Genomic DNA, 25,246 nt, shown 5'->3' with positions numbered 1-25,246 from the left:
GAATTTAAAGTAGCATTGGAGCACCCGGCGGAGTATTGGGAGTATTTCAAGAGCATCTCTACACTGAATTCAGTGTGGAGATGTACAGGTTTTTGTGGCCAGATTTGTCATAGACATAACAAGGACGTATCTAGGATCAGAGCTGTACAGTATCTAGGTTTGGTCTGTGGCAGGTGGAGGAATTGGACCGGGACATTACATTTACATTACATTTAGTCATTTAGCAGACGCTCTTATCCAGAGCGACTTACAGTAAGTACAGGGACATTCCCCCGTGGCAAGTAGGGTGAAGTGCCTTGCCCAAGGACACAACGTCATGTGGCACAGCCGGGAATCGAACTGGCGACCTTCTGATTACTAGCCCGACTCCCTCACCGTTTAGCCACCTGACTCCCGGGGACAAAAGCTGCGTCAGCAAAAGGGAAGTTGTGGGAGGGGGGGGGGGGGGGTGTGGAGCGGGGAAACAGGGATTCAGGTAAACATCTGTGTTATAGTTAGCGCTGATGTAGAGAGCAGAGGACAGGGCGGAACAGAGAGATGAAAAAGACAAAAGCTAGTGAGAGAGAAGAGGAAAGGGAGGACAGAAGAGAGAGAAATAGGGGGAGAAAAAGAGAAAGAAGAGGGGGAGAAGAGAGAACGTGAGAAGAAGTGAAAAGGGGGGGATGAATTCTAACAAAGCGATGGAGAGGGAAAAGTGGATGAGACGAGAGGGAGGCCTTAGAAGTTAATGTATAGTGAAGGGGCTCTTTAAAGAAGACGGATAGAGGGAGGCAGCGACTGAGGTAGGGATAAAGACACGCAAACAGTCATATAAAAACAGACAAGCAGCAAGAGAGGTGGAATCCTTTCTTAGGTACAGTAGTATATCTACGCTACGGAATTACAAAACATAATTATGCCTTTGAATCCACAACGGAAACTTCTTGGATCAACATCGATTACAAGGGTGTAAAAACAAAGCGATTCCTTTTCGATTGAAGTCAAGCGGCGCATTTCCACTTGGAAATCATCCCAGTTTTCCACAGCTACTTCTACCAGACAAATCCCATGCTCATCCATATCCTTAACGACATGCTATGACCACAGTTCTCCACATGAATCATTCTTTTGGTCATGATTTGTATTGGCGACAAACAGTTTGTTTCACAGCAAAATGGGGCTAAAGACGACAGACTGAACACTTACCTTGCCCAAACAGTACGGTCTCCCTTACACAGCTGATAACTATGGGAGGGGGTGATGTACATCTTACATTTACATTTAGTCATTTAGCAGACGCTCTTATCCAGAGCGACTTACAGTAAGTACAGGGACATTCTCCCCGAGGCAAGTAGGGTGAAGTGCCTTGCCCAAAGACACAACGTCATTTGACACGGCTGGATAACCAGCAACCGCCTGATTATAAGTCTGATTCCCTAACCGCTTAGCCAACTGACCCCCCACCATCTTGTGTGGCAGACCAGTTTGTCAGTGTCTCAGGGGCTTGCGGGGAGGCGTGAGGATTGGGTTGGAGTGGGTTTGAACGCTCCGAGACCCCCTGCTGTGTCCGAGGTGGTGTGTTTGCTGGGGTGTGGGAGATAGCATGTGGTCAGCAGACTGCAACGGAGAAGATGGGGACACCCTGCTGCTGCGGACGTGGTGCTACCGTGAATGTGTGTGTGTGTGTGTGCATGATGTCTCGCAGAGTGCAGCAGAGCCAATACGGAGCTGATCATAATCCTTGTGGAATGTTGGGCTCGCTCGTCACATGACTGCGCACTCGTGTCTTTGAGTGTGTAAACCACGTAGACGAGCCCCACTGCTCTGAGAAGGGTTAAAGGATCTATGACAGAGGCGGATCGATGACGCACTTTTCTTTCCATTTCTTCTCTCTTTCTCCGCTCCCTTTCAACTAATCAGCTCTTTTCTTCTCTAACTAGCCCTTTTCACAATAGCCCCGCTCAGTCAATTTCACACTATTACGGCTTATTCGCCAGAGGAGATTGATAATAGAGGATATATTTCTATTCATACTAGTCTGCCTGGCAAAAGAACATTTATGAGGTTGAATCAATTGATGGGGGTTAAATGACTCCTGTCAAATAAATGCCTCTTAGAATATAAGTGCTACACTTAATTTCATCACATTAACTGGAAAACTGCTGTGAACATTTGTATTGAAATAGGTGTTTCATTGTTATTTTTAGATGTTTGTTATTGAAGTTTTTTTCAAACATCTTTGGAACTAAGATCCTGTAATCTTGAATTAGATGAACTATCTCACGATTCTATTGTTTGTGTTCTCTCTGACACACTCGGTATGCTTCTCTGATGGCCACCGAAAGGTCAAGTCACCTCTGTCATGTCACTGCCACAAAGACTAATTATGTTCAAGACACACACACACACACCAATTTCTAGCATTGTGGCCATGAAATGTAAGGCCAGTCACTTGGTAGTGTTTCTTTTTCTTTCTGCCTTTATTGTGATCTATAAGAGAGACGGTGTGTTTTTGAGGAGGACAGGACATGTGGGGAGAGAAAGAGAGGGGATGACATGTGGCAAAGGACCTGGGCCAAATCTGAATCTCAGCCTACATGGTGTGAGCATTGGTCCGGTGTGCCATCAGTGCAACCCACTTAGTCGTGTTTTAAGAAGTCACTAAGACTAACCATATCAACAGAACACCCACACATTTAGTCATTTTATAACAAGCCAAGAGCATTCGAACTTTCCCACCCGCATGTGGGTAGCCTATTCATGGAAGAAGCTTTGCGAACAGACGTAACAAAGCTTTCATGACATCCATTCAAGATGTCAGAGGGTAAAAGTATCTTTTCATCACACGACCAATGTGACAACCTGACATTAAGACTGAATCCAGGGCCAAGGAATAGAACTGAAGAAAGTATGACAGATTACAAGGGGTTGTGTGGAGGCTTTAGCCTTGCAAGATGGCAATTACTGTTAAGTAGTTACAGAAGTGTGACAGAGACTTACTTCCATGGTCTTCTATAAATTGTTTAACAAAGGCAAGCAATGAAACGTCTGCTTCCATCGAACATCCCGTGCGAACATTCTCACTGCAAGGAACAAGGAACCGTTTGGATAAAAGACCGAAAAATACTTTGCTTCTGTGGACGAAGATTAGCAAATGCCTGAATTTGCAGAACAAGAGGATCTTGATGTCACCAGATGTAGCTCAAACAGAGCACCGGTGATGATTAACAGGGCCAGTCTAGAACATACATGTCATACGACAGATCGCACCCGGAATTGATTTAGGCAGGGATACGGGGGATGACGTTGCGGGTGAACGTTGATGAGGTCGACCTCAATGTGTCTCGCGGATGGTGAGTGGGAACCAAGATAGCACGTAGGCTGTGTTGAAAAGACGTCGCTCGTCAGAGAAGGGTTAACAAATCACATAATTACGCAACCACTATGCTAATGTCGCATATCTCCGCAGATAAGGATGATGGGGCTGGAAGCGAGGAGGATCAAAGCTTTGGGCCGCTTCTGTCGAGCAGAAAGACAGAATTATACATTGAAAAGGGGGGGCGGGGGTGGGGGGGGTGGGGGTAGAGCGAGGGCGTAAAGGAAAGGATGGCAACGAGCAAAGAAAGATGACTGGAGAATGCCGCGGCTTTAAAAATGCACGGTTATTATTGTCATGCGGGTGAAATGAGAAGAGATTTGCCTGAGGCACTGCAGAGAAGCAAAAGCACTCAAGTGTTGGTGCGTTGAACGCAGGGGGGGTAACGGTAAACTATTAACTACTGAACTATGGGAAACAGAACCACGAACGAACAGGTGAACGCTGCTCGATTTATTTGGGGAACAACGCAACAAACACAGCCAAGGGGGGCGAAAAGCATGAAGGTGCCAGGACAAGCTGCCCATTCTCTCCCCCCCCTCTTTTGTACTGTCCTCTTGACTCATGTCTCTTTGTCGTCTTAAGTATGCCGCTTCACAAAATACCCCCTAAAGGGAAATGATTGTGGTCATGGTTACCTGGTTTGGTCGAAAAAACGAGAGATGACTGTCTAAAGAGGTTTGTCTCTTTAGGTGTACCTCAGCCAGTATTTGGGCTCACTGTGAACAGGACTGGAAAAAGCAATAGAGAGGTGTTCCTCTCCAGACAGTCAGAGGAGGTATTGCCAAATCCGCTTCGAAGTGTAGTTTTACTATTGAACCAACTAGTCTGTGTGAGTGTGTGTATATCTGTGAGTGCGTGTACGTGTGTGTGTGTGTGTGTGTGAGCGCCGACCTTGAGCTGCCGTGCTGCCTCTACGTGGTTGTCGTAGACCAGGACGTTTGCTGTGAGGTTCTCCATGTCCTTGGACAACGTGGAACGTCCCTCCAGGAGGTGAGGTTCCACAAACACATTGAGCAGAGGGTGAGAGCACTTGGTCCCGTCCCAAACCTGGAGACACAGAGCAGGGGAGAACGGGAGGACATGGGGTTAACGACGCACCGACCTGCTGTCCAGAATCGGACAACCTCTGAGGTGGATCATCTCAATCGTTTCATTTTGGGTTGCATTCTCTGAACAAGCCACCCAGAAAAATGGAGAACGTGTCAGGGCGGTAACGGAGAGGAAATAGGGAACAGCAGAAGACAGCAAGACTATTAGCAACTTCAAGCTGTCGATAAGGGTCGATCCAGCAGGAAAAAAAGAGATAGAAAAGCTGACAGAAAGACACGACAAAGAAGGTGATTGCACGGGAGCAATGGCCACCGCAGAAATGGCCCTGCCGGCACTTGAAATCTTTTACTGTGAATGTCACATTACCATTATAAAATGATGGATGGGGAGGGTAAGGCCCTTCCCCCCACCCCTCCGGTGATGTTTGTTTATGGACACGCATCATTACCCAGAGCTCAACACTTTAGTAAACATACATGACCAAGACACGTGACAACCAAGGGCAGGGAGATTCGGACTAGGACACTCATCCCTGAGGCTGGAGAGACGACTCGGTTAATGAGACGTGTTATGCCAGGATAAGGGTCTGGAGCAACGACAATGTTCTAGAACTTGAATGAACTTCTTCTTTGTCTTGTCCTCGGGTATCTTATTAACTGTGCGAGAAGCCAGACATATGATTTTGCTCAGAAAAAGCTAAGTTTCTACAAGTTCAGCTCGCTCTAAAAAGAATACCTTAAGCTATGTTTGAATATTTGGTGATTTATTTAATTTATGCACGGTAAAGTATATGCAACATATGTAAAATGTACAACACAAATAGTCCAACCCGTGAATTTCCGTGACTCGACCTGTTCCTGAACTGAACCTGTTACTAGACCTATAACTGAACAAATTACTACATATGTAACGGACCTATTACTTGACCAGTTCCTGAACAAAATAATAATTCTGTGCATTAAGACAAGGCGCACACGTAACCCGTTACTTTCGTGGACTTTAACAGACCAAAACATCTTTGGTCCATTTAAGTACAACTATTTACTGAAGCAATTCAACAAATGACTCCACAAAGCAACCCCCCCTTCCCCCCCACCTTCAGCAAGGTGCAACTGCTGTCCATCGGGGCTTTGGCGAGCAGCTGGCAGGTCAGGTCGAAGAACACCTTGGGCTGCACGGCTGCCAGGGTGACGCCGGCCTGGGCGGGCAGCGCCAGCTGAGCGGCGGCCCAGGCACGCAGCGACTCCACGGCGCGCCGGTCGTCCTCGTCAAAGTGGGAGGAGAGGCTGGAGGTGCGGGGCGTCACGGCGCTGCCCACCGCCCCGTCGAAGGTGACCACGGAGAACCCGTGGCTGGTCACCAGGGTTTTGGAGCCGTTGAAAAGCTGCGTCTGGAGGACGGAGGAGGAGGGCACGGGGACGACAGCAGGGAGGGAGGAAGAGCGAGGAAGAGAGGCAGGGGAGTGGCAGAGGCAGGGGAGTTCGAGACAGACGGCAGGGAGCGAGGAAGAGAAACAGAGGCGGGGAGGAGAGAGAGGAAGACAGGGGAGAGCCACAGAGAGAAAGAAAGGGAGAGACATTTGTAACGGCAGACCTTTAACTCAGCAAAAAAACATAATCTTTGCGATAACACATCTGTCACTTAACACACCAGAGTCAAACCAGGAAGCCCTATTATTTATAATACAGGATGACCGGACACACTTTGCGTACCTTGACTCTGTGGAGGCGTACAATGTCTCCCGTTTTGAAGACTTTGGGGTGACTGTCCAGTTTGCTGCTGAAGATGCTACAACACACCTTCTCATTTGATTGGTCGATAATCTTCAACGTAGAGCAGTAATCTACCACAGATGGAGAGAGGGTTAACAACGACTGACCAAGGCCTGTCTGTATGATATTGCCGTAATCGTTAGCATTAACATCACATTTACATTTATTCATTTCATTGAAGGCCTATCTTTTACGGCCCTTCGATACTGTATGCATTAACTTTGTGCTTGTATCTATTTAGAGCATGTATATTTGGCAAAAGTCGGTTTTCAAACAAAGTTGGTCTGCGTAGGAACACTGGCTATTTAAGAGAACGCTTCTGCCCAGTCATGAGGACACAGTTAATTCAGTGTGTTGTTATTTTGGGGAAATGTTAACTTAAGCAAAAATAATGCAGTACATGATGTCCAGACGATCGGGGATGTGGGGTTCCTCGGCCGAGCACTGATGTGTGTGTGTTTGTGTTTATGTGTGTAAGTGTGTGGATGAGTGCATGTGAGTGTGTCAACTGCATCTCATCTGATAGATTTCCATCATAGCTACATTACAGCTGCCGCATCTTTGAACCTGTCACGGCCATAATTTACAGGCACAATGAGCGGTCCAGTTAACGCTGTGACACAAATAAAACCAGAATTTCCACGGCAATCTCCACGGCTCAGTCTCATCCGCTTCCAGTTCGCATCTTTTCATGAGTCAGGATCCTGCACATTGGCTACAGGCAGAAAGAGAATGAATGGGACTGCCACAGGCTTATAACAGCAACTCCCATTAAGAGTTATTTTGTCCCATCGCTTTGCCTGTACAAGCCCCTGACGATCTCTCAGGGCATCTGGGTAGGGTGGCGTTGGCCATTTTATGCACCTCTGAGGAGATGATGTAATAGCCCAGCTAGAGTACGAGGGGAAAGATGTGTGTGTGGAGAAGGGGGGGGGGGGGGATTCTGAGTCCTCCAAAGTCAAGCTATTTAATGAGAGAATCTGCTTTGACAAGTGTGGACAGTCATGGAGAAATGTGCAAAAATCACACCCCCCCCTCCCCCTGGAGCAGTTCAGCTCTTTTACAGACACGGAGCCCGATATAATATGCCGTTTGGTCATTTGTGTCGCAGTCACTTCCTGCATTGCAGAGATTGATCTCTCATGCAGACTGGTGCCTCCCGGACACAAGAAGAGAGGAAACCTCATTTCTGGCCCACTGACCATGTTAGAGGAGGCACTCTGCTGAGCAGTACCATCCACTCAAACATCAGCGTCATACAGAAACCTTTTTTTTGTTTTTTGGACCACTTATGTCAGCTTGCATGACAAGAGCTAATGCCTGATCAATGTTTGGGATGTATTGAAGCACAAGAGACTGTATAGGGTCGGGTGATTTGGTTGTTCTGCGGTGGTTATCTAGAAACAAAAGGTGTAGAAGGAGTTCATTTCATTCGATAGTGAGCTTTTCTAGGGCGTCGTGGTTTAAAGTGACACAACGTGCTGTTATGCTCAGCTATATCTGTGATGGAGGTCTATATCGCAGGGGATATTTTTGTTCGAGCCATTGAGATTAGGACTGAACCACAGGATCACTTCTCTGTCTTTTAAAATATTCCCGAACCTCTTTTACGGCTCCACATAAAGTAAAGAGGAGGCAGTAGTGAACACAGCCTGACTGAAAAGCTAAAAAAAAACATTTTAAATGTTGATCGTGGCTACGCGCCTTTGCGTCCTGAGGGAATAATCCAGCACAGCGTCACAGCGACAGAAACGGTCATCGGCCGAGCGAGCCACCACCCTGTCCCTGGTAGAGGGGAGTGGGGGGAGAGAGACTGACCTGTCCCCTGGTAGAGGGGGGTGGGGGGAGAGAGACTGACCTGTCCCCCTGGTAGAGGGGAGTGGGGGGAGAGAGACTGATCTGTCCCCTGGTAGAGGGGGGGTGGGGGGAGAGAGACTGACCTGTCCCCTGGTAGAGGGGGGTGGGGGGAGAGAGACTGACCTGTCCGCTGGTAGAGGGAGGGGGTGGGGGGAGAGAGACTGACCTGTCCCCTGGTAGAGGGGGGGTAGGGGGAGAGAGACTGACCTGTCCCCTGGTTGAGGGGGGTGGGGGAGAGAGACTGACCTGTCCCCTGATAGAGGGGGGTGGGGGGAGAGAGACTGACCTGTCCCCTGGTAGAGGGGGGTGGGGGGTGAGAGACTGACCTGTCCCCTGGTAGAGGGAGGGGGTGGGGGGAGAGAAACTGACTTGTCCCCTGGTAGAGGGGGGGTAGGGGGAGAGAGACTGACCTGTCCGCTGGTAGTGGGGTGGGGGAGAGAGACTGACCTGTACCCTGGTAGAGGGGGGGAGAGAGACTGACCTGTCCCCTGGTAGAGGGGGGGGGGGGGTGGGGGGAGAGAGACTGACCTGTCCCCCTGGTAGAGGGGGGGGGGTGGGGGGAGAGAGACTGACCTGTCCCCCTGGTAGAGGGGGGGGTGGGGGAGAGAGACTGACCTGTCCCCCTGGTAGAGGGGGGGGGGTGGGGGAGAGAGACTGACCTGTCCCCCTGGTAGAGGGGGGTGGGGGGAGAGAGACTGACCTGTCCCCTGGTAGAGGGGGGTGGGGGAGAGAGACTGACCTGTCCCCTGGTAGAGGGGGGTGGGGGAGAGAGACTGACCTGTCCCCCTGGTGCGGAACGGCTGCTTGAAGAAGGTCACCACAGCGTACACGTTCACCACCACGCCCGGCTGCAGCTGGCCCAGGCGGACGTAGCTGTACTTGGGGACCTTGGCAGACTTGGACACCTGAGCGCACACACACACACACATCAGCATAAATAACACAATCTATGAGACATCTAAGCCAAATGCACCGATGACAATATATCTATTTCTAGATAAGAAATTTGAGTAAGAATAACGTATCTCTGAGAGTCTAGGTTAGATAGTGGTGTCGGTGAGATCAAATGAGATTTGACTTGATGTAGTCAGTATGTACCCATTATTAGGGAGTCAGGTGGCAGAGCGGTTAGGGAATCAGCCTAATAATCTGGAGGTTGCCAGTTCGAGTGTCAAATTACATTGTGTCCTTGGGCAAGGCACTTCACCTTACTTGCCTCAGGGAAAATGTCCGTCTTTACTGTAAGTCGCTCTGAATTAGAGCCTCTGCTAAATGACTAAATGTAAATGTAATGTACTAATTATTAGTGATTCCACTCCACATTGCTAGCTACAGTCTCCTGGTCGATACTTAAACCTCATTAACATGGCTGGCACGTCTACCGCCCCCCAAACAAATTCCTAGACCACCCTTCTCTGTCTCTCCTCATATCAAGCAGAGAGCTTGTCAAGAGTCACAGAGGGCCAGCGTAGCATGACACTCCGGGGTGAGGTCACTTCGGGAAAATTATTTGATGACATGAAGGCTTGTGACAGGAGCAAGACGGCCTCTGACTGGCTCTGAAAAGACAGCAGCCTCCTAGCTAATGAGGTTGCAGACTCTGACCTCGGCGCCGGAGAGAGGCGCCCTCTTGTTGCCTACGGAGGCCCGGGGGTCCACGGCAGATGACGGGAACACCTGGGAGAGACAAACGGAGGAGGAATAGAAAGAAGAAAAAAAAAAGGAATAACCCAACAGACAGTTCCTTTTCAGGAGCACAGTTGTGACACGTCATTAACTCATGTCTAGGAGATCTGCGCACGTGAAAGATGTCACATTAAAAATAAACAAGAGATGAACCCCTTCTCTAAATGCGGCCCCGTCTTTACATCAACTGACTTGAGAAGTTGGGGAGATAGGCCTGTATGGTAATGTGTCCCTTCTGTAAGCACTTCCCAAGCCTGCAGCTCCTCAAATACTCACATAAACCCTGGCTTCATCTCCAGCCAGGTGCAGGTTACAGGGATGCAGCTTATCTTTGAGAGCCGTGGGAGACTTGCCCACGCTGAAACCAGACACCGCCATCACGTCCTGGGGGCGTGGCAGAGAAGTGACATCACAGAGTCAGAGACATGGAGGGAATCAGCAAAATGGGGGTTTTGGGGAGGGGGGGGATACAAAAAAAACCTTTCCTTGAGGGGGCGAGCGATTTGAATACTAGATCTAGCTGTGTAGTATAAGTGAGATGCTGTAATTATGTACAGCAGTGCTGAGCGTGTTAGAGGCTTGGAGATGTGAAGTTTTATTTGGGTGGCAGTGTGTGATCGAGCCCTGAAACGGCTTCTAAACAAGGTGCTGTGACACGGCTCCAGCCGCAGACAAATGGGACTGCAGATAGTCATGGTAATCATGTTCCAGCGGCTTACACAAAGCGCTGTTTGATGGAGTGTTAAAGTGTATCGCCGTGATAGAAAAACGACCCCCCCCCCCACCCCCCTCTTCCTTTATCTCCCCAGACTGAGACGTCGCTTTTTCCCTCTTCTCCATTCTCTGCTCATCACACACTCTATTCCACAGGGACGGAACAGTTTGGCGGAAATAAGTGAGGCATGTCTGACAGTGGCTTACAGGAGATTTTTTTTTTTGGAGGGGGTTTGTTGTGTTGCTTGGATCTCCATCCGGGAAAAAAGGTGTTTCTCCGAGATCGTGGTTGTTCCACTGTCGGGCTCCGGGCGAGTCATCAGAAGATTTGTTTGCACAGCAGAGACGTGCTGATATTGTTCCTGAATTAACATGTGAGCCGACACTGTTACCCTGTGAAGACATGCTTACCCCCTTGGATCAGGTGCAAGACATGTAGCCTTGGGATGCAGGGCAAATTGGTGACCATACTGGTGTTGAGATGAAATAATATGGTGGAAAAGTCTCAAAGTGAAATCACAAACATCTCTACCAGAATGCGACACAGAAGGCCCATTGTCAAACGGCTTGTCGCTGCGCATTGTGTGCACTTGCGAGCAGGTCTGATCGACCGATTCTGGCAGTTTGATGGGTCTCGAAAGCTGGATGTGCCATATGCACCTCGGCCATTTCATGTTCTTGTTCATTTCTCCGGGACTTGCAACTTTCCCCCCCACCAGAGTGATTGTATTCTTTCATAGGGAGCGTTGGAAGCTAACAATGACTGACGCTGTGATCCGCCTTCTGCAGAAGCTGCAGACGCCCAAAGCATCTCTTTGAGGATTAGCCCCCTCCCTCCACCCCCACCCCTTCTAAAAAAGCAAAGAAATACCATCTAGTGACTCGCTTTATGCTTATGGAAATGCACTGCAGCTTTTTTGACGAATGGTGCCATGGTGATGAGCTAGAGCAGAAAACCAGAGATGAAAGCTAGTTTTTGGGTTAAAAGGAACAGAATGCTGTTGTTTTTTTCCTCTGACACAAAGATGGTTGGAAATCCGTGGAGGAAAACCAGCCAAACTGACAAATTCGGTTTGGTTCTTTCTTCGAGCAATCTTGGTCGTACCCAAATGGAACAAAATACATGTTTTCAGTCACGTTTTAATCATCCTTTTGGATGCTTGTTAGACGTAAAAACATGTTATCAGATACAGGTACATCACATTTGCATTCAAGTTATCTCAGTTCAAACAGTGATAAACATATCAAGAACCCATTCATGTTCCGTTTCATAGTAGTTACCTATAGAGCACCACACGTCTAAAGTAAGCAATATTGATTGCACATACTGTAGCTGTAAATGGATGCAAACTAGGTGTTGACACAGATCACTGTGGAAATGATTGGAGGCCTACCCCTTGATTGACAGATTCAGAGAATTCCTTAGCCAGCGCTCCAACCAGGATGACATTGATGGATGTGTTCTCTGATGACAAGCTGTGCCGGGAGTCCTCTTCTGAAAGAGACGCAGAGAGTGGTTTCTTTAAGTGGGCTCTTACCTTGGGTTGCACAGGATGCAGATGAGGCACATGGTACGTGGCTCATGCAAAGCTGTTTGTCTGAAATAGGCTTTTAAGAACAGAGTTGAGAGCCTTGCAGTGTTGAGGACCAAATCACTTCACTGAAAACGGTGGAATGGACAGAAGACACGCTGTCACCATTTTTAGACTTAACTGACAATTGTTTGCGAAATACAATTATTGGACACGACAAGGAAAACGAGGCATGTTTCCCACTGACAAGTCCGGAACAAGTGTCGTATTATAGTGGAATTTAAGTCTTAACAACTTAGATGACCCTCTGAGAATTGGCTGTAGCTCTGTATACATGTTAATCGTAAGGCAAAGAGATAAGTGTAGCATGGACGAGATCACAAAGAGGGAGCTGGCCTTACTCGACAATCCGATTTTGAGTCAGCTTCCCAGCTGAATGGATCACAGTTGGAGAGAATAGAAATCCAAGCCGACAAAGACACAAAGCGTCCAGAAACACGTTATAAAACTCCTCCATAACTTCACAATAGTGTTCTATGGGGCCTTTTCACTAGGCAGGGTACTTGTTCACAACGTTACCTTGAATGACGCTCTTCAGGACAAAGTCTTCTGTTCCCACAGTTACCAAAGGTCCCTTGTGAACCACTTTACCCTGGAAGAATCATAAGATTGTATGATTTACTGGACGGACAAACTTTTCAGACGCGCACCCACCCAGCTAGGCTATTCATCAGACCTAACATCATAACTTCTAAACACCGCAATGAGCACATGACCTCAGAGACAGTCAAAGAAGTTGGGGAGAGATTTGTCATTATAAGTGCTTTGGCAGCACAACTGCTTGCCCAGTCATTTGCCTGTCGTGGAAGAAAACACGAAAATGAACTGGGAAGCTTTGGATCAAATGTAAATGTGGGGGACTTGGGGATAGATAAACTAGAAGACGGGGGAGATGAGGGAGGATGGGAGGGAGCTGAGCTCAGGCTACCACCGTGTATTCAAGCCAACTTTTTAATGCGTTTCCTGTCGTCGAGAAACTGCCATCAAAACGCACCTTCACAATCTTGTCGTTGCAGTCCAGAGAGGTGCTGAGGAGTGGGACAGGTATCTTCTGCAGACGGCCAGGCACCTGGGACTCAGGATTCACCCCATCCTTGACCACATGGACAGGCATGGCTTAAGCTTCGGCTGAAGAAAGCAAAGTTGAAAGGCAGAAACGAAATGTTGTTGTCTGGATGTTAACAACAATTTCTTTTTTTTTTTTTTTTTTTTTTTTTTTTTTTTTTTTTTTTACAAAGCACAACCTAAAAAGACAGTTGATACAAAAGCCTTCAAGATCTGTGAAAAGTTGATGGCTGGGCTCCAAACAGCTACCATGTTGCTGCCTGTCAGTACGGGTTAGTCTGTTATCCAAGGGGGCTTTAACTGGCAGGTCCGCCTGTGCTACCTTGTACAGCAGGGGACGGCAGAGGCAGAACAGCCTCGGAGACAGCTAGTCAATTCCTCAGCCAGCTGCTTAGTAAGACAGAGGCCGATTGAAGGGATTTCCCCCACAATTTCAATTGGGAGGGGTTGAGCCAAAGGGTTTTCTGGCAAATTGGAATGGGCTATTTTTATGCGATGATGCAGATAAAGGTTCTATAATAACCATCCCATGAGGATGAGTCCCGTCTCACTCAAGAACACGTGTGTTGTTAGCTAAACGACATCAAAGCTTGTATGCCATGGTTTAACTCAGCGGGACACAAGGCATTTTCTAGTTAAATTTAAGGGCAGTGAAGGGAATCAAGAATAGCCACCACACACAATCTTTGTTTGATGTCTCCCCCTTCAACACAATTTTGCGAGACCTTCTCCTTCACAGCCCCAAAACCAAGTATTACACCATCGGCGGGGAGGATTCGGGGGGGTTGGGGAGGGGGGGCTGTGGCCTACCAGCTGAAAATATCATGCTGGACCTTAGAGGGCCCACGCCAGATTGTACCCAGTGAAATGTCAGACATACCAGACAAGGCCCTGCAGAGTCCAAACAGCTGGCTGGCTCTAGCACTCCCCAGGGCAACCCAGGCCCCCAGCCTGCCTCAGTTCCGTCAAAAGACCAAGCAGTAATTAATTAAGAGGCTAAGTGAAGTTCATCCACACAAATAATTCTGGGAGGAAGTCTGAATTTTTGGGAATTGTGCTGAAAGATGGATGGAAAATTGTCTGCTGAATGAATAAAATGGAAAACGTGGAAAATAGGTCTCTCGGTATGCCAGAGGGGTGTGTTCAAGAAGACCATTTGCCTATATCTTCAGTCCAACTAACACAAGATTACCATGTTGGTTACCCTTACACTGGCATATTGGGTTTAACCAGGACAATACTAAACAATAGGGGTGGGAATATTTTGGTAACTCACGATTGGCGAAGAATGCTGGTCCAAAAAAAAAGATTGGAACATGCACAAAAGTTCTCATGGAGACCAGGGTTCTTCAACGTTTGATTTTAAACGCTGGATAACGCTAAAGAACGTTTGTGGAACGTTTGACTAACGTTGCATACGTTTGGCTATCGTTAGTCAGTCGTTACTCTAGCGTTACTTGGTTATTTATCGTTTGCTTTCGTCACACGTCGTCACGCACCAGTGTCACATAATCACACGCTAATAGTTTTTAGGGGCGTCTTACTTGGTCGCTGTTACAAACTCCTCCTGCGTCAGTCCCACGCTAGTCATGCGTTATAGTCACACGTTAGTCACACGCCAGATGTGTCCACTTCGCCCTAAAATGCTCGAAATTGAACGATCAGAACGTTCAGAGAACGTTAACCAGATTGTTATGGTGTGCAGGGCCTTGCTGCTGGTGATGTATGTTACTGTGATCATTATGTATAACAAGTTTCATCTTTACACTAGTCTTTTACACTGAGAACATTTATACGAAAACTAGGTTAAAAAAACACACAATAGATACATTGATTCACAATAGAATACACAATTGTCTTGCTTGTTTCATGGTGGGGCTAACACAATTATTGGTGTGGCAGGGGCTGATCTAGAGATTTTAATTCGGGGTCGCAATGGGGTGGCAGAAGGAAGTTGTTGGGTGGACTCCTGGAGGCGAATCAAAACCCAAAGTAGGGGGTATAGTACTCCCTATGGTAAATGATTAGGCTATAAATTGTAGTTTAAATTAAACGGTAACATTAATATTATTTATTGAAATGTTCAGCAATGTACAAATAATATTTTTCCATGGGAAGATTGAGGTTCATGTTGTTTAATTGTAACTTGTAACTAAATGCTCTTATGGTTCTTCCCTTTGGGACTTATTTGATTTTTTCACAATGCATGCTTCATGTTTTGGCTACCCACAATGTTTGGGGCTATCTCGTTGTTATGATCAGTGACCAATGCCGTTTTGTAAAGCTCTTTCTTGGAAGTCGCTTTGGATAAAAGCGTCTGCTAAATTCATTAAAAAATAAAAAGATTGGGGTGGGTTGCAGTATTTTTTATTGGGGTGGCAGTATTTTTTATTGCCACCCCTTAGATCCGCCACTGAATGTTAGCTGGAAGCTAGCTGGTTTACACATGATGGACGGCCACAGTTTACGAAGCGCGACCGCGCACCGTGGAGCAACGTAACACATAGCAGTGCTTCTAATGTGAATACATTGTTCATACTTCATAGTTGAAGGAATTTTAAGCTGGAGCTAAATGTGATGGTATGTTTCACCCGTTTTGTGTTTAAATGTGTTGAACCACTGCATTTTATAATGGTATGGTCTATCGTCCCAAAGTCTGTGTTGAACTGTCCCAGACATCTTTTTTCATTGTCCCCGGGACGACGGGACAATGTTAATTTCGAGCCCTGCTATCAAGTATTTTCCTCTTCTTTGTTATTGGGTGGGAAACTGCCTGCAAGAGTGAGTGGTATGAGTTTGTGTAATTGTGCATGCGTGTATATGTACCCTGTCACCGTGTGTGTGCATATGTCTGTGTGTGTGCACTGTGTGTGTCTGCGCACTGTGTGTGTGCACTGTGTGTGTGTGTGTGTGTGTGTGTGTGCACTGTGTGTGTGTGTGCACTGTGTGTGTGTGCACATGTATTAACCTGTGTTTGTTTGTTTCTGTGTGTGTGTGCAGAAGCCTAGTTATGCACCAACAGGTCCCAGACTGCACCTCTCAAAGAGCCCAATTTATAAAGTCCCCCTCCCTCTCTCCTCCTGGTAAGACTCAACAGCAGAGTGGAGAGGACGGGATGACTAACTGCCTGCCTGACAGACCACGGCCTCAGACACTCGTCCTTGGTCTCGTTGTCTCTCCTCTCCGCTCGCCGGCCTGCAAGTCCTTGAGGGAGTAGAGGGGAGGGGGGGGCGGGGAGATAAAAGGAGGGCAGGACACATGAGCATGAGGGTGCCATGTCGCTCCAACCGACTTACCCCTACTTTTTGTGCGAGTAGACGGAGGCAGGGACGTGGCTGACGTCCTCGCTGACAGGACGGAGAGCATCGCAGGGGATGTCACGTGTCAGGCCTTGACTCGGAAAGCTGCGCTCAACTAATGCGTGGTGGGAGAGCTAGGGAACTTGACACTTCCTTAATAGTGCCTAAGCCATTACTCTAGTGTATTTGAGCGCGTTTCCAAAAGTCCTGAGCGATGACTTGGGAACTGACAGAGCTGGGGGCAGAACCGTTTTTAATGGCCTAGCATGCACAGCAGCTTTTCTTTTGGATAATGGCAGAAAACGTGCTTCTGCTCCACAGGTAAGGCGTAAGACCCATACTAATAACTAAGAAGTCTAGGCTGAGTCAGGGTTCCTTCAAGGTGTTTAGAATTGTGTTGAAGCGTTGAAGCCTGTCTGTCACAGAGGGACCCCTTCTCTGCCTCTGGTCATAATTCTTTTAAAGTTTGAGGAATATTGCTATGGGATCACATCGGACAACTGCATGTGTATGCAACTATGACAACAAATCAGGATTGACTGTTAAATCCCACAAAATGCCCTTCTAAGCAAAAGAGGTGATTGGCCACACATAACCCAATCCCAATAGGAGGGTGTTTCAAATTTACTAGGCCGACATGATGAACTATAGTTTCTTTGCTATTGAATTACAAAGTACAGTGCCGTGGTAATATCTAGCCTGTATAATGCAATTTCGACAAGATGGCACAACATAAAATATTTAATCATCAAGTGTGAAAAATGTAATTTGCTGGCACAGGCAAAGAGTGATATGTTCCCAGGACATAAAAACACCCCTGAAGGCTAGGCCTAATTCTTATTATTCAGCCGTCGAAAATTCCTCATTCCTCAACATTTGCGAGCGTGCCCAGTATGGTTTCCCTGGTTCCATTCTCTCACCCACTGAGGGCTTTGCAAATCAGCTTGATGTCCGGAATCATGCCAGCTAGGGGGTTTAGTGTGATCACAACAAGATGAACATGTAAATAATATGCTGTACCAAATTGCTCCACAACGATGCAGAGCGCAAACGTGGGAATGGGGACGAAGCAGAGAACACATTTATACGTCGGATAAAGAGCGATGCCTGTGTTTCACAGTTTCCTTGCGGCGGGCCAGACTGACAAAGACTATGCGTGCCAAGCACAAAGACTAGCCTAAACTGTCTCCTGTTCTATTCAACCTTTCACAAGAACCCTTCGTTTTATCCACATTTCCATAATCAATTTTTTGGGGTTCTGGGAAGAGTGAACCAAGTTGCACAAAGGGTCTCCTGAAATAGGTTTGGTTCAAATGTAACCACTGCCAGGGGGAGCTTTGCGTTTCTATCTCCACAGTGCATGCATAATTATGGCACTGACAGAAAAGCTGGTGCTGTTATAGCCTACTTATGAAAAAGCTGAACAGATCCAATGTTGTTCCAGGAAGTCTTTTTTCATCTCTCTGTTTGAGTGACTTATTCTCTTTATGTCTTTTTTTGTCATTTCAACAGGTTGTAAGGACATTTAGCCTGTTTAGATGTGTGAATTCTACTGGTAACTATCAAGACATACTCATAGCCTTTTGGATCATACCTATAGGGGGGGGCTATGCCACACTACGCGTTGTGCACTTGAAATGAGGGAAGCTCTGCATGATGAACAACATAATAGAATAGCCGGAAGCAGAAGAGTCCCCTCAGCAGCGGTTCCCACACTTAGAAATATTCCTATATCCTTTCGAACGGGCAAAATTGCATTGTGTCGAGAGCACACTGGAGAGAGTAGGCCTACATGTGGTGAATACATTTTATGGTGACGCGTGGATGGAAAACCAAAAGGAAAAATAGAAGCTTCCAATTAATCTCTATGGCACCTGTTAATATATTACATGATTATGTTTCCCTGGACCTCGACCATTTCTCTCCAAGATACATGCTGTGATTCCAGCAGACACATCCATGATACAAATCCGTTTTTGGAATCAGGACTATTTGCTCATAAAATTGATTTAGATCAAAAACAAATCTGGTGAGTGACGATAGGCATATTAAAGTTAACAAGAGCTTCAGAGAACAGTTGTTAAGATGAGTCAATTAGGCTAGGCAATAGGCAACAGTATGAGCATAAAAACATTAAAAGCTCCTTTTACTTTGACACAATGTATCACTACAGCATAATAAAGGTAAAACAACTGTTTTTAACACATAATGGCCAATGGAAATATAAATTTCTGCCTAAGATTTACAGTATGTGCTTGAAAGAGCACAGCATTTCCAAGTCAACTATGCCTATAATATTGTGGGTAATATAGTTTGACCTCCATTTTGGTCTGTAGTCTCAATCTTCCCATCCTCTTATGTACAGTGCCCTCCAAAAGTATTGGAACAGTGAGGCGAATTCCTTTATTTTTGCTGTAGACTGAAAACATTTGGGCTTGACATCAAATAATGAACGTGAGACCAGAGATCAACGTTTCAGCTTTTATTTCCAGGTATTTACATCAGGATCTGATGCACAACTAAGAAAATATCGCATTTTGTTTGAATCCACCCATTTGTCATGTGAGCAAAAGTATTGGAACAGATATACTTAAAACATATTTAAGTGAATAAGACTTAATATTTAGTTGCAAATCCTTTGCTTTCAATAACTGCAGCAAGTCTGTGACCCATTGACGTCACCAAACTTTTGCATTCTTCCTTTTTGATGCTTTCCCAGGCTTTCACTGCAGCCTCTTTCAGTTGTTGTTTGTTTTGTGGGGTTCCTCCCTTCAGTCTCCTCTTAAGCAGGTAAAATGCATGCTCTATAGGGTTTAAGTCTGGAGATTGACTTGGCCAGTCTAATACCTTCCATTTCTTGCCCCTGATGAACTCCTTTGTTGTTTTGGCAGTGTGTTTTGGGTCATTATCTTGCTGCATGATGAAGGCTCTGCCAATCAGTTTGGTTGCATCTTTCCTTAAATTGGCAGACAAAATGTTTCTGTAGACTTCCGAGGTCATTTTGCTGCTGCCATCATGTGTTACATCCTCAATGAAGATTAATGAGCCCGTCCCAGAAGAAGCCATGCAAGCCCAAGCCATGACATTACCTCCACCGTGTTTCACAGATGAGCTTGTGTGTTTGGGATCATGAGCAGTTCCTTTCTTTCTCCAAACTTTAGCCTTTCCATCACTTTGGTAAAAGTTAATCTTTGTCTCATCAGTCCATAAAACTTTGTCCCAGAATTTTTGAGGTTCATCTCTGTACTTTTTGGCAATTTCCAGCCTGGCCTTCCTATTCTTCTTGCTAATGAGTGGTTTGCATCTTCTGGTGTAGCCCTTGTACTTTTGTTCATGAAGTCTTCTGCGAACAGTAGATAGTGATACCTTCACTCCTGCCATCTGGAGGTTGTTGCTGATCTCACTAACAGTTGTTTTAGGGTCTTTCTTTACAGCTCTCACAATGTTTCTGTCATCAACTGCTGATGTTTTCCTTGGTCTACCTGTTCGACGTCTGTTACTTAGTACACCAGTAGTTTTCTTCTTCTTCAGGACATTCCAAATGGTTGTACTGGCTATGGCCAATGTTTCTGCAATGGCTCTGATTGATTTTCCATCTTCTCTAAGACTCACAATTGCTTGTTTTTCACCCAAAGACAGCGCTCTGGTTTTCATGTTGTTTTCACCTCTGAATACAGTCTGCATAGACAAAACCTATCTTACCCAATCTGAACCTGAGTGTAGACATTCAGTGGTATTTATTGATTGAATAATGTATGTAATAGGACACACCTGGGCAACAAAACACACCTGTCAGTCACATGTTCCAATACTTTTGCTCACGTGACAAATGGGTGGGTTCGAACAAAAAGGTGATATTTTCTAATTTGTGCATCAGATCCTGATGTAAATACCTGGAAATAAAAGCTGAAACGTTGATCTCTGGTTTCACATTCATCGTTTGATGTCAAGCCCAAATGTTTTCAGTCTACAGCAAAAATAAAGGAATTCGCCTCACTGTTCCAATACTTTTGGAGGGCACTGTATATGAAGGACTATGTGCCAAGCATACAGATCTGACCCAAGCGCCTATTGAGTGTGGATAAACAAACATTGTGTACTATTTTTCGCACACAAAGTCCATTTGAATGACAGGTATCCTGTTTTATATTTTAGTTCTGATTTGTGGAGATCATTTCTTATTTATCTTCACTGTTTGGCAATACGAACAAGGGTCTCTTGGGCTACTTGGATTCACTAAACTAAAATCTACTACCATGGTCTTTGGTCTTAGTAATGCACAGTCCAGGCACTGGCTATTCTTTGGGGCAGCTTTTGTTCTGAGGCTAGACTATGGCTAAGGCTAATAACCTGACCTTCTTGTGGAAGAAATTTAATGAGGAAAACTCAAACAAGATGTACTGTTGGAGTTACAAATTCAGACCGCAAACTATAATTACATTAATTTCTGATTATTAAATGCTCAAGCAAAATTTCAAAGTAGATTAAATTATTCTGTTAGAGTTGTCCTCTCGCCTCTCTAAATATTCTCAACATTTACGAATTTCCTCTGTCGCCACAGTACTATATTAGCCACACATTGGGGCTAATTGCACGGTGGAATTACACTGCCCTTCTAATCACCCTGGTCGTAATGGGACCCCAAACACTGGTCCTACATAGTAATTGTATGACTTTGCAATTTCATTGGGAAGTCACTTCATTCCTTTCATGGCAACTAATCTAGTTAGTGAACTCGCATAAAATGACTGAATGTATGGAGGGTGACGCTTGGCAAGGTGTTTTGAGGGAATACAGTTCAGAATTAGTATCAGATAAAGACAGTGGCATCACATTAGTAGCAACTACAGCACTCGCTCAAACTACTCTTCTACACATTTCCGAGCTTGAGTAGCATTTAATTATACACATGAATTTAGCACAACACATCTTGATAACGAGCTAGCGAAGTGGCTACTGTAACTAGTCTACCTTAAGTTGAATTCACTTCAGTGCAAACAACATCATTGGAACTGGTCGTAGACAAGCACTAGTAATACGCTGCTAGCAACGATGCATTAGCAACCTGACATTTGCCCGTGATGCTTGGCTAGCTAGCTGGCTCGAAGCAATTTATGGTTAATGTGGAATCGAGTTGTTGGATATAGTTAGCTAAACCCTGTCAGTGCAATTGGATATAACGTTTACTGGCTAGTCTTGATTATCTTCTTAGCATTGAGGCTACTACAGTAGTTAGACAACAACAAAACAGCTGCTATTTGTTGTTCATTAAATCAGATATTATAATATAAGCTAGCTACGAAACACTGTCACGTTTGTCAAATAGTAAATTGGGCTTTTTAGACAATTGGCTGATTCGGTGTTTAAATATCAGGATTTACATACCCATTGTATGGCAATAACGAAGAAACTTACTTTTTAGATGTTAAGCTTTCCCTCGCTTGGTTTTGAACATAGAGCTTTTTCCGGTTTGTCCTAGGAGCAGGCGCATTGCATGCTTCTGTCCTGAACTTGACGTGCCCGTTTTCGTGGAACCACACCACTGGTGACAACTCACTACATCGGAGGAGTAAGTGGCTGATATCAGTGGCTCATTTAAGTTTGTCAGTCACAATCAGATTCCCACTGTGGTTTAAAGCCACGTAATGTAGAGGTTTAAGTAACCTTACGGCCGACGGAACCATTTACAAATGTGCCTAATCAATCCTGTAGCCAAGTTGTAGTGGTAGCCTAACGATGTGGTCATAGCCTACAATGTTTCCCATTTTTTATTATTCAAATGTGTTGTGATGACTGCCTACTCGACTGGGCACGGGTAAGAATTATATATAGCTAAATAGGAATTGGAATAGCCTACTGTCTGCTGGTAGGCCTATAGGATTAAAAAATAAATCTCACTTAATGTAGCATTAAACGAGCTATCTGGGTGGACAGTTTCAGTGGAAGGCAGTAGGCTACAGAACTGAGTTGAGCTCAGTGCAGAAGTCATGCTGTGTAACCTGCCAGCCTGTCAAGTCGCCCACGATCACAAGTGACAGGGAAGAAGTGGGGACGTTGCAGTCGATGCCTCAACAGACTCCACAGTTGCCGCCTGCAAGTGTGTTCTCATTGCTGAAGTCGAAATGTCCCTCGTTGAACACTGGTTGCCCCTCAGCATCTAAAGCAAAACTGAACAACAAAATACATTAAAACAGCAATCGCAATTGAGTATAATGCATTTTCCTTAATGTAAAGTATCTGAATCCTGAAAAGCTGTTTCTTTAATTGGAAAAAAATACCATATAAAACACAATCTTTTTGTCAGAGAAACAAGTAGGCTATTAACCGCACTGACACCTGGCTGTTTTTTTATGTCATCCATGGATATTAGGCTGGGATTTTAACAGCCAGATTAGTGACTTTAATTAAATGTAACAAGTGTCAAACAATCACATATGTGTATATATAAAAATATAATGTTTATAACTGTAATTATCGTACTGTATTTCCCGCCCTCTCTTTATTAGTGAAGCATTCATTACTCAGCAGTAATGAGGGTTTCAGGCATCTTGGGGCCATGGTAATTTGCTGGAAGACTAAATAGCTACTGCCGGGAGAGACATGAGGCCAGTTATGTTTTTGTATGTCCAGTTTGTTTGTGTCTTGTTGACTACGTTATGCTACAGTCAGTGATGGACACAGTATAAAAAAATAGATATAGGCCATACTCTTGCATGGCTTATTGTCCTGTGGTCAAGCTTTCATTGCTTGCAGTGGAAAAAAGACCATACATATTGTGGGGAATATAGAGCAATAATGCACAGTCATTACCTTCAGACAACAGCCAAAATACAAAAAAATTCCTGTCCAAAAACGTTGAGAAGGAACATTTTGAATGAGGAACTGAATGGTTAAATTGAAAAGGCCACTGCAAGTTGAACCTTTCTGTTCCTTACTCAAAATGTTTCTTCTCAAAGTTATTAAAAAGGAAAGAAAAAGGTGCAGTGTTCAAACTTTTTCCAGAGCTGTATATCTGGACAAAAGGTCAACCACGGCCATTCATTTGATACTATATCTGGACTAAATGTCAGCCTTTTGGACACAGCCATTCATTTGATACTAAATCTGGACAAAATGTCAGCCTTCTGGACATGACCATTCATTTAATACTAAATCTGGACAAAATGTCAGCCTTCTGGACATGACCATTCATTTAATACTAAATCTGGACAAAATGTCAGCCTTCTGGACATGACCATTCATTTAATACTAAATCTGGACAAAATGTCAGCCTTCTGGACATGACCATTCATTTAATACTAAATCTGGACAAGAAATGTCAGTCGTCATGACAGTTTTTCTGGTAAGATGTTGAGCTGGTAAATGTAAGGTCAGAGGTTCAAATACACCCCCATTCATCGTTTTGTTGTTTATTGGATTTTGACAGAAATGCCAGTTTATGGTCTTCTGGTCAATCCTCCGTTTGTCAAACATAGCAATTTTTATATTCATGACATTATGTTAAGACACTCTGATTTTCTATTTAGCGACACTCTAAGCCACTGCAAAGCAAGACAGGTACACTTCGCTACCTATAGCTGAATAGCTCTAGTCACAACTGTAGCTAATGTTTCACTCTCAAGGTAAATACTACACGGAAAGTGCCAGAACTATTGTGTTTTGTAAATAAGATAATCTTACATCTTGCCGGCATATTTGATTTCTTGCAAAAGTTTAAAAGTTCGCTTTTTTTCAATATTGTAAGACTGCATTGGCAGTGTATTCCCATTCATGTTAGTCACTGAGTGCACTCACGCAAACAAACTTTTCAAAAATGGACATCCGTTAAAAACAACATGACAGGGTACCCAGGTAGCCATCAAACCACGCAAGACAGTGGACAAATCAGAAGAGGACACAGAGGGGGTTGGTTGTAATGCAAAACCAGGAAACCCTCCATCAATAAACAGTAAACAACCTCAAGCCAAAGAATAAGAGGGCAGGGTGACAGAGTGTGAGTCTCCTCCCGACTAAAATGAAACAAAGGCAATCGTAAATCCTGTAACGGGTGGTGGGGTGGGCAGGGTTGGCACTGGAGGGGCGCCAGCGTTGATTTACTCCCCCTTGCCCACCCCTTGGACCATCTTCCATCATCATCGGCATGAGAAATGACCCAGGACTGGGGAAGGAAGCAGAGGCAAAGACATGGATGGGGTCCCCCCCCCCATGCCCCTCTCCCTTCCTTTGACTGATGCCGTGTTTTCTCACTGAGCATCCGGGCTGTATATGATGGAGACTGGAAATTACCCAGTAATATTATCGCCTCTTTTCTAAGAGGCTGTGTGTTATTCTGACAAGTGGTTGGCTGGTTGGTTGGCAGCTGCTGGAACTCACCCGGTTGCATGGACTTATTTTGGAATGTCCACAGTGAGTGGGAACGAGATCAAAGTGGTGGAACAGCTACAAAAGATGACCTCTGAATGAACTCAGACAGAGGAGCCATGTTTATATGCACGCAAGTCAACTGAAGGAAGCTATGTGATTGTAACTGTCAGAGAGGAGGCGCCATTATCCCTCTGTGAAACAAAGTCCAGAATGTTCTGTTTTTAAAGTATTTATGCTGCTTCTGAATTGTAATTTATAACAGCGCTTTACAGTAATGTTCTTGATAAATGACAAAGTGAATATAAATATGATAATAGGTTTTAGAGGTTTTGGTATGAACGTGAGGGTAATTGGAAGCAATTTAATTTCTGTCGTAAAAAAGAAAAAAAAAGAAAACATTAATCCAATCAAGATGACAGCGATTACAGACACAACCACATTGATTCTGAAAGATTTTCTCCCATAACATTTAATTGGGGGCAACAACAT

The 25,246-nt window shown here is 45.2% G+C and overlaps 1 protein-coding gene across 2 annotated transcripts in view; it reads right to left on the bottom strand.

Moving 5' to 3' along the window:
• Window positions 1–21,878, bottom strand: part of pot1 (protection of telomeres 1 homolog) — a 31,516-nt gene extending 9,638 nt beyond the window's left edge. Inside the window, exons 1-10 of one of the 2 annotated variants that reach the window (XM_047034550.1) lie at window positions 21,809–21,878; window positions 13,024–13,157; window positions 12,549–12,621; window positions 11,832–11,932; window positions 10,000–10,107; window positions 9,643–9,714; window positions 8,816–8,942; window positions 6,121–6,251; window positions 5,505–5,798; window positions 4,250–4,405 (exon numbers count right to left, since the gene is read on the bottom strand). In XM_047034550.1, the coding sequence (XP_046890506.1) occupies window positions 4,250–4,405; window positions 5,505–5,798; window positions 6,121–6,251; window positions 8,816–8,942; window positions 9,643–9,714; window positions 10,000–10,107; window positions 11,832–11,932; window positions 12,549–12,621; window positions 13,024–13,143 (1,182 nt within the window). In that variant the 5' untranslated portion in view covers window positions 13,144–13,157; window positions 21,809–21,878. Of the gene's footprint in view, window positions 1–4,249; window positions 4,406–5,504; window positions 5,799–6,120; window positions 6,252–8,815; window positions 8,943–9,642; window positions 9,715–9,999; window positions 10,108–11,831; window positions 11,933–12,548; window positions 12,622–13,023; window positions 13,158–14,638; window positions 15,036–21,808 lie in introns of those variants that run through there. The other variant, XM_047034551.1, reaches the window with a different exon arrangement.
• Window positions 21,879–25,246: the final 3,368 nt, after the last annotated feature.

This window comes from Hypomesus transpacificus, chromosome 14 (genome assembly GCF_021917145.1).
Source record: "Hypomesus transpacificus isolate Combined female chromosome 14, fHypTra1, whole genome shotgun sequence".
Classification (NCBI taxonomy): domain Eukaryota; kingdom Metazoa; phylum Chordata; class Actinopteri; order Osmeriformes; family Osmeridae; genus Hypomesus; species Hypomesus transpacificus.
Note: the sequence above shows the minus strand (reverse complement) of the source record. Positions and strands in the feature narration are given on the sequence as shown.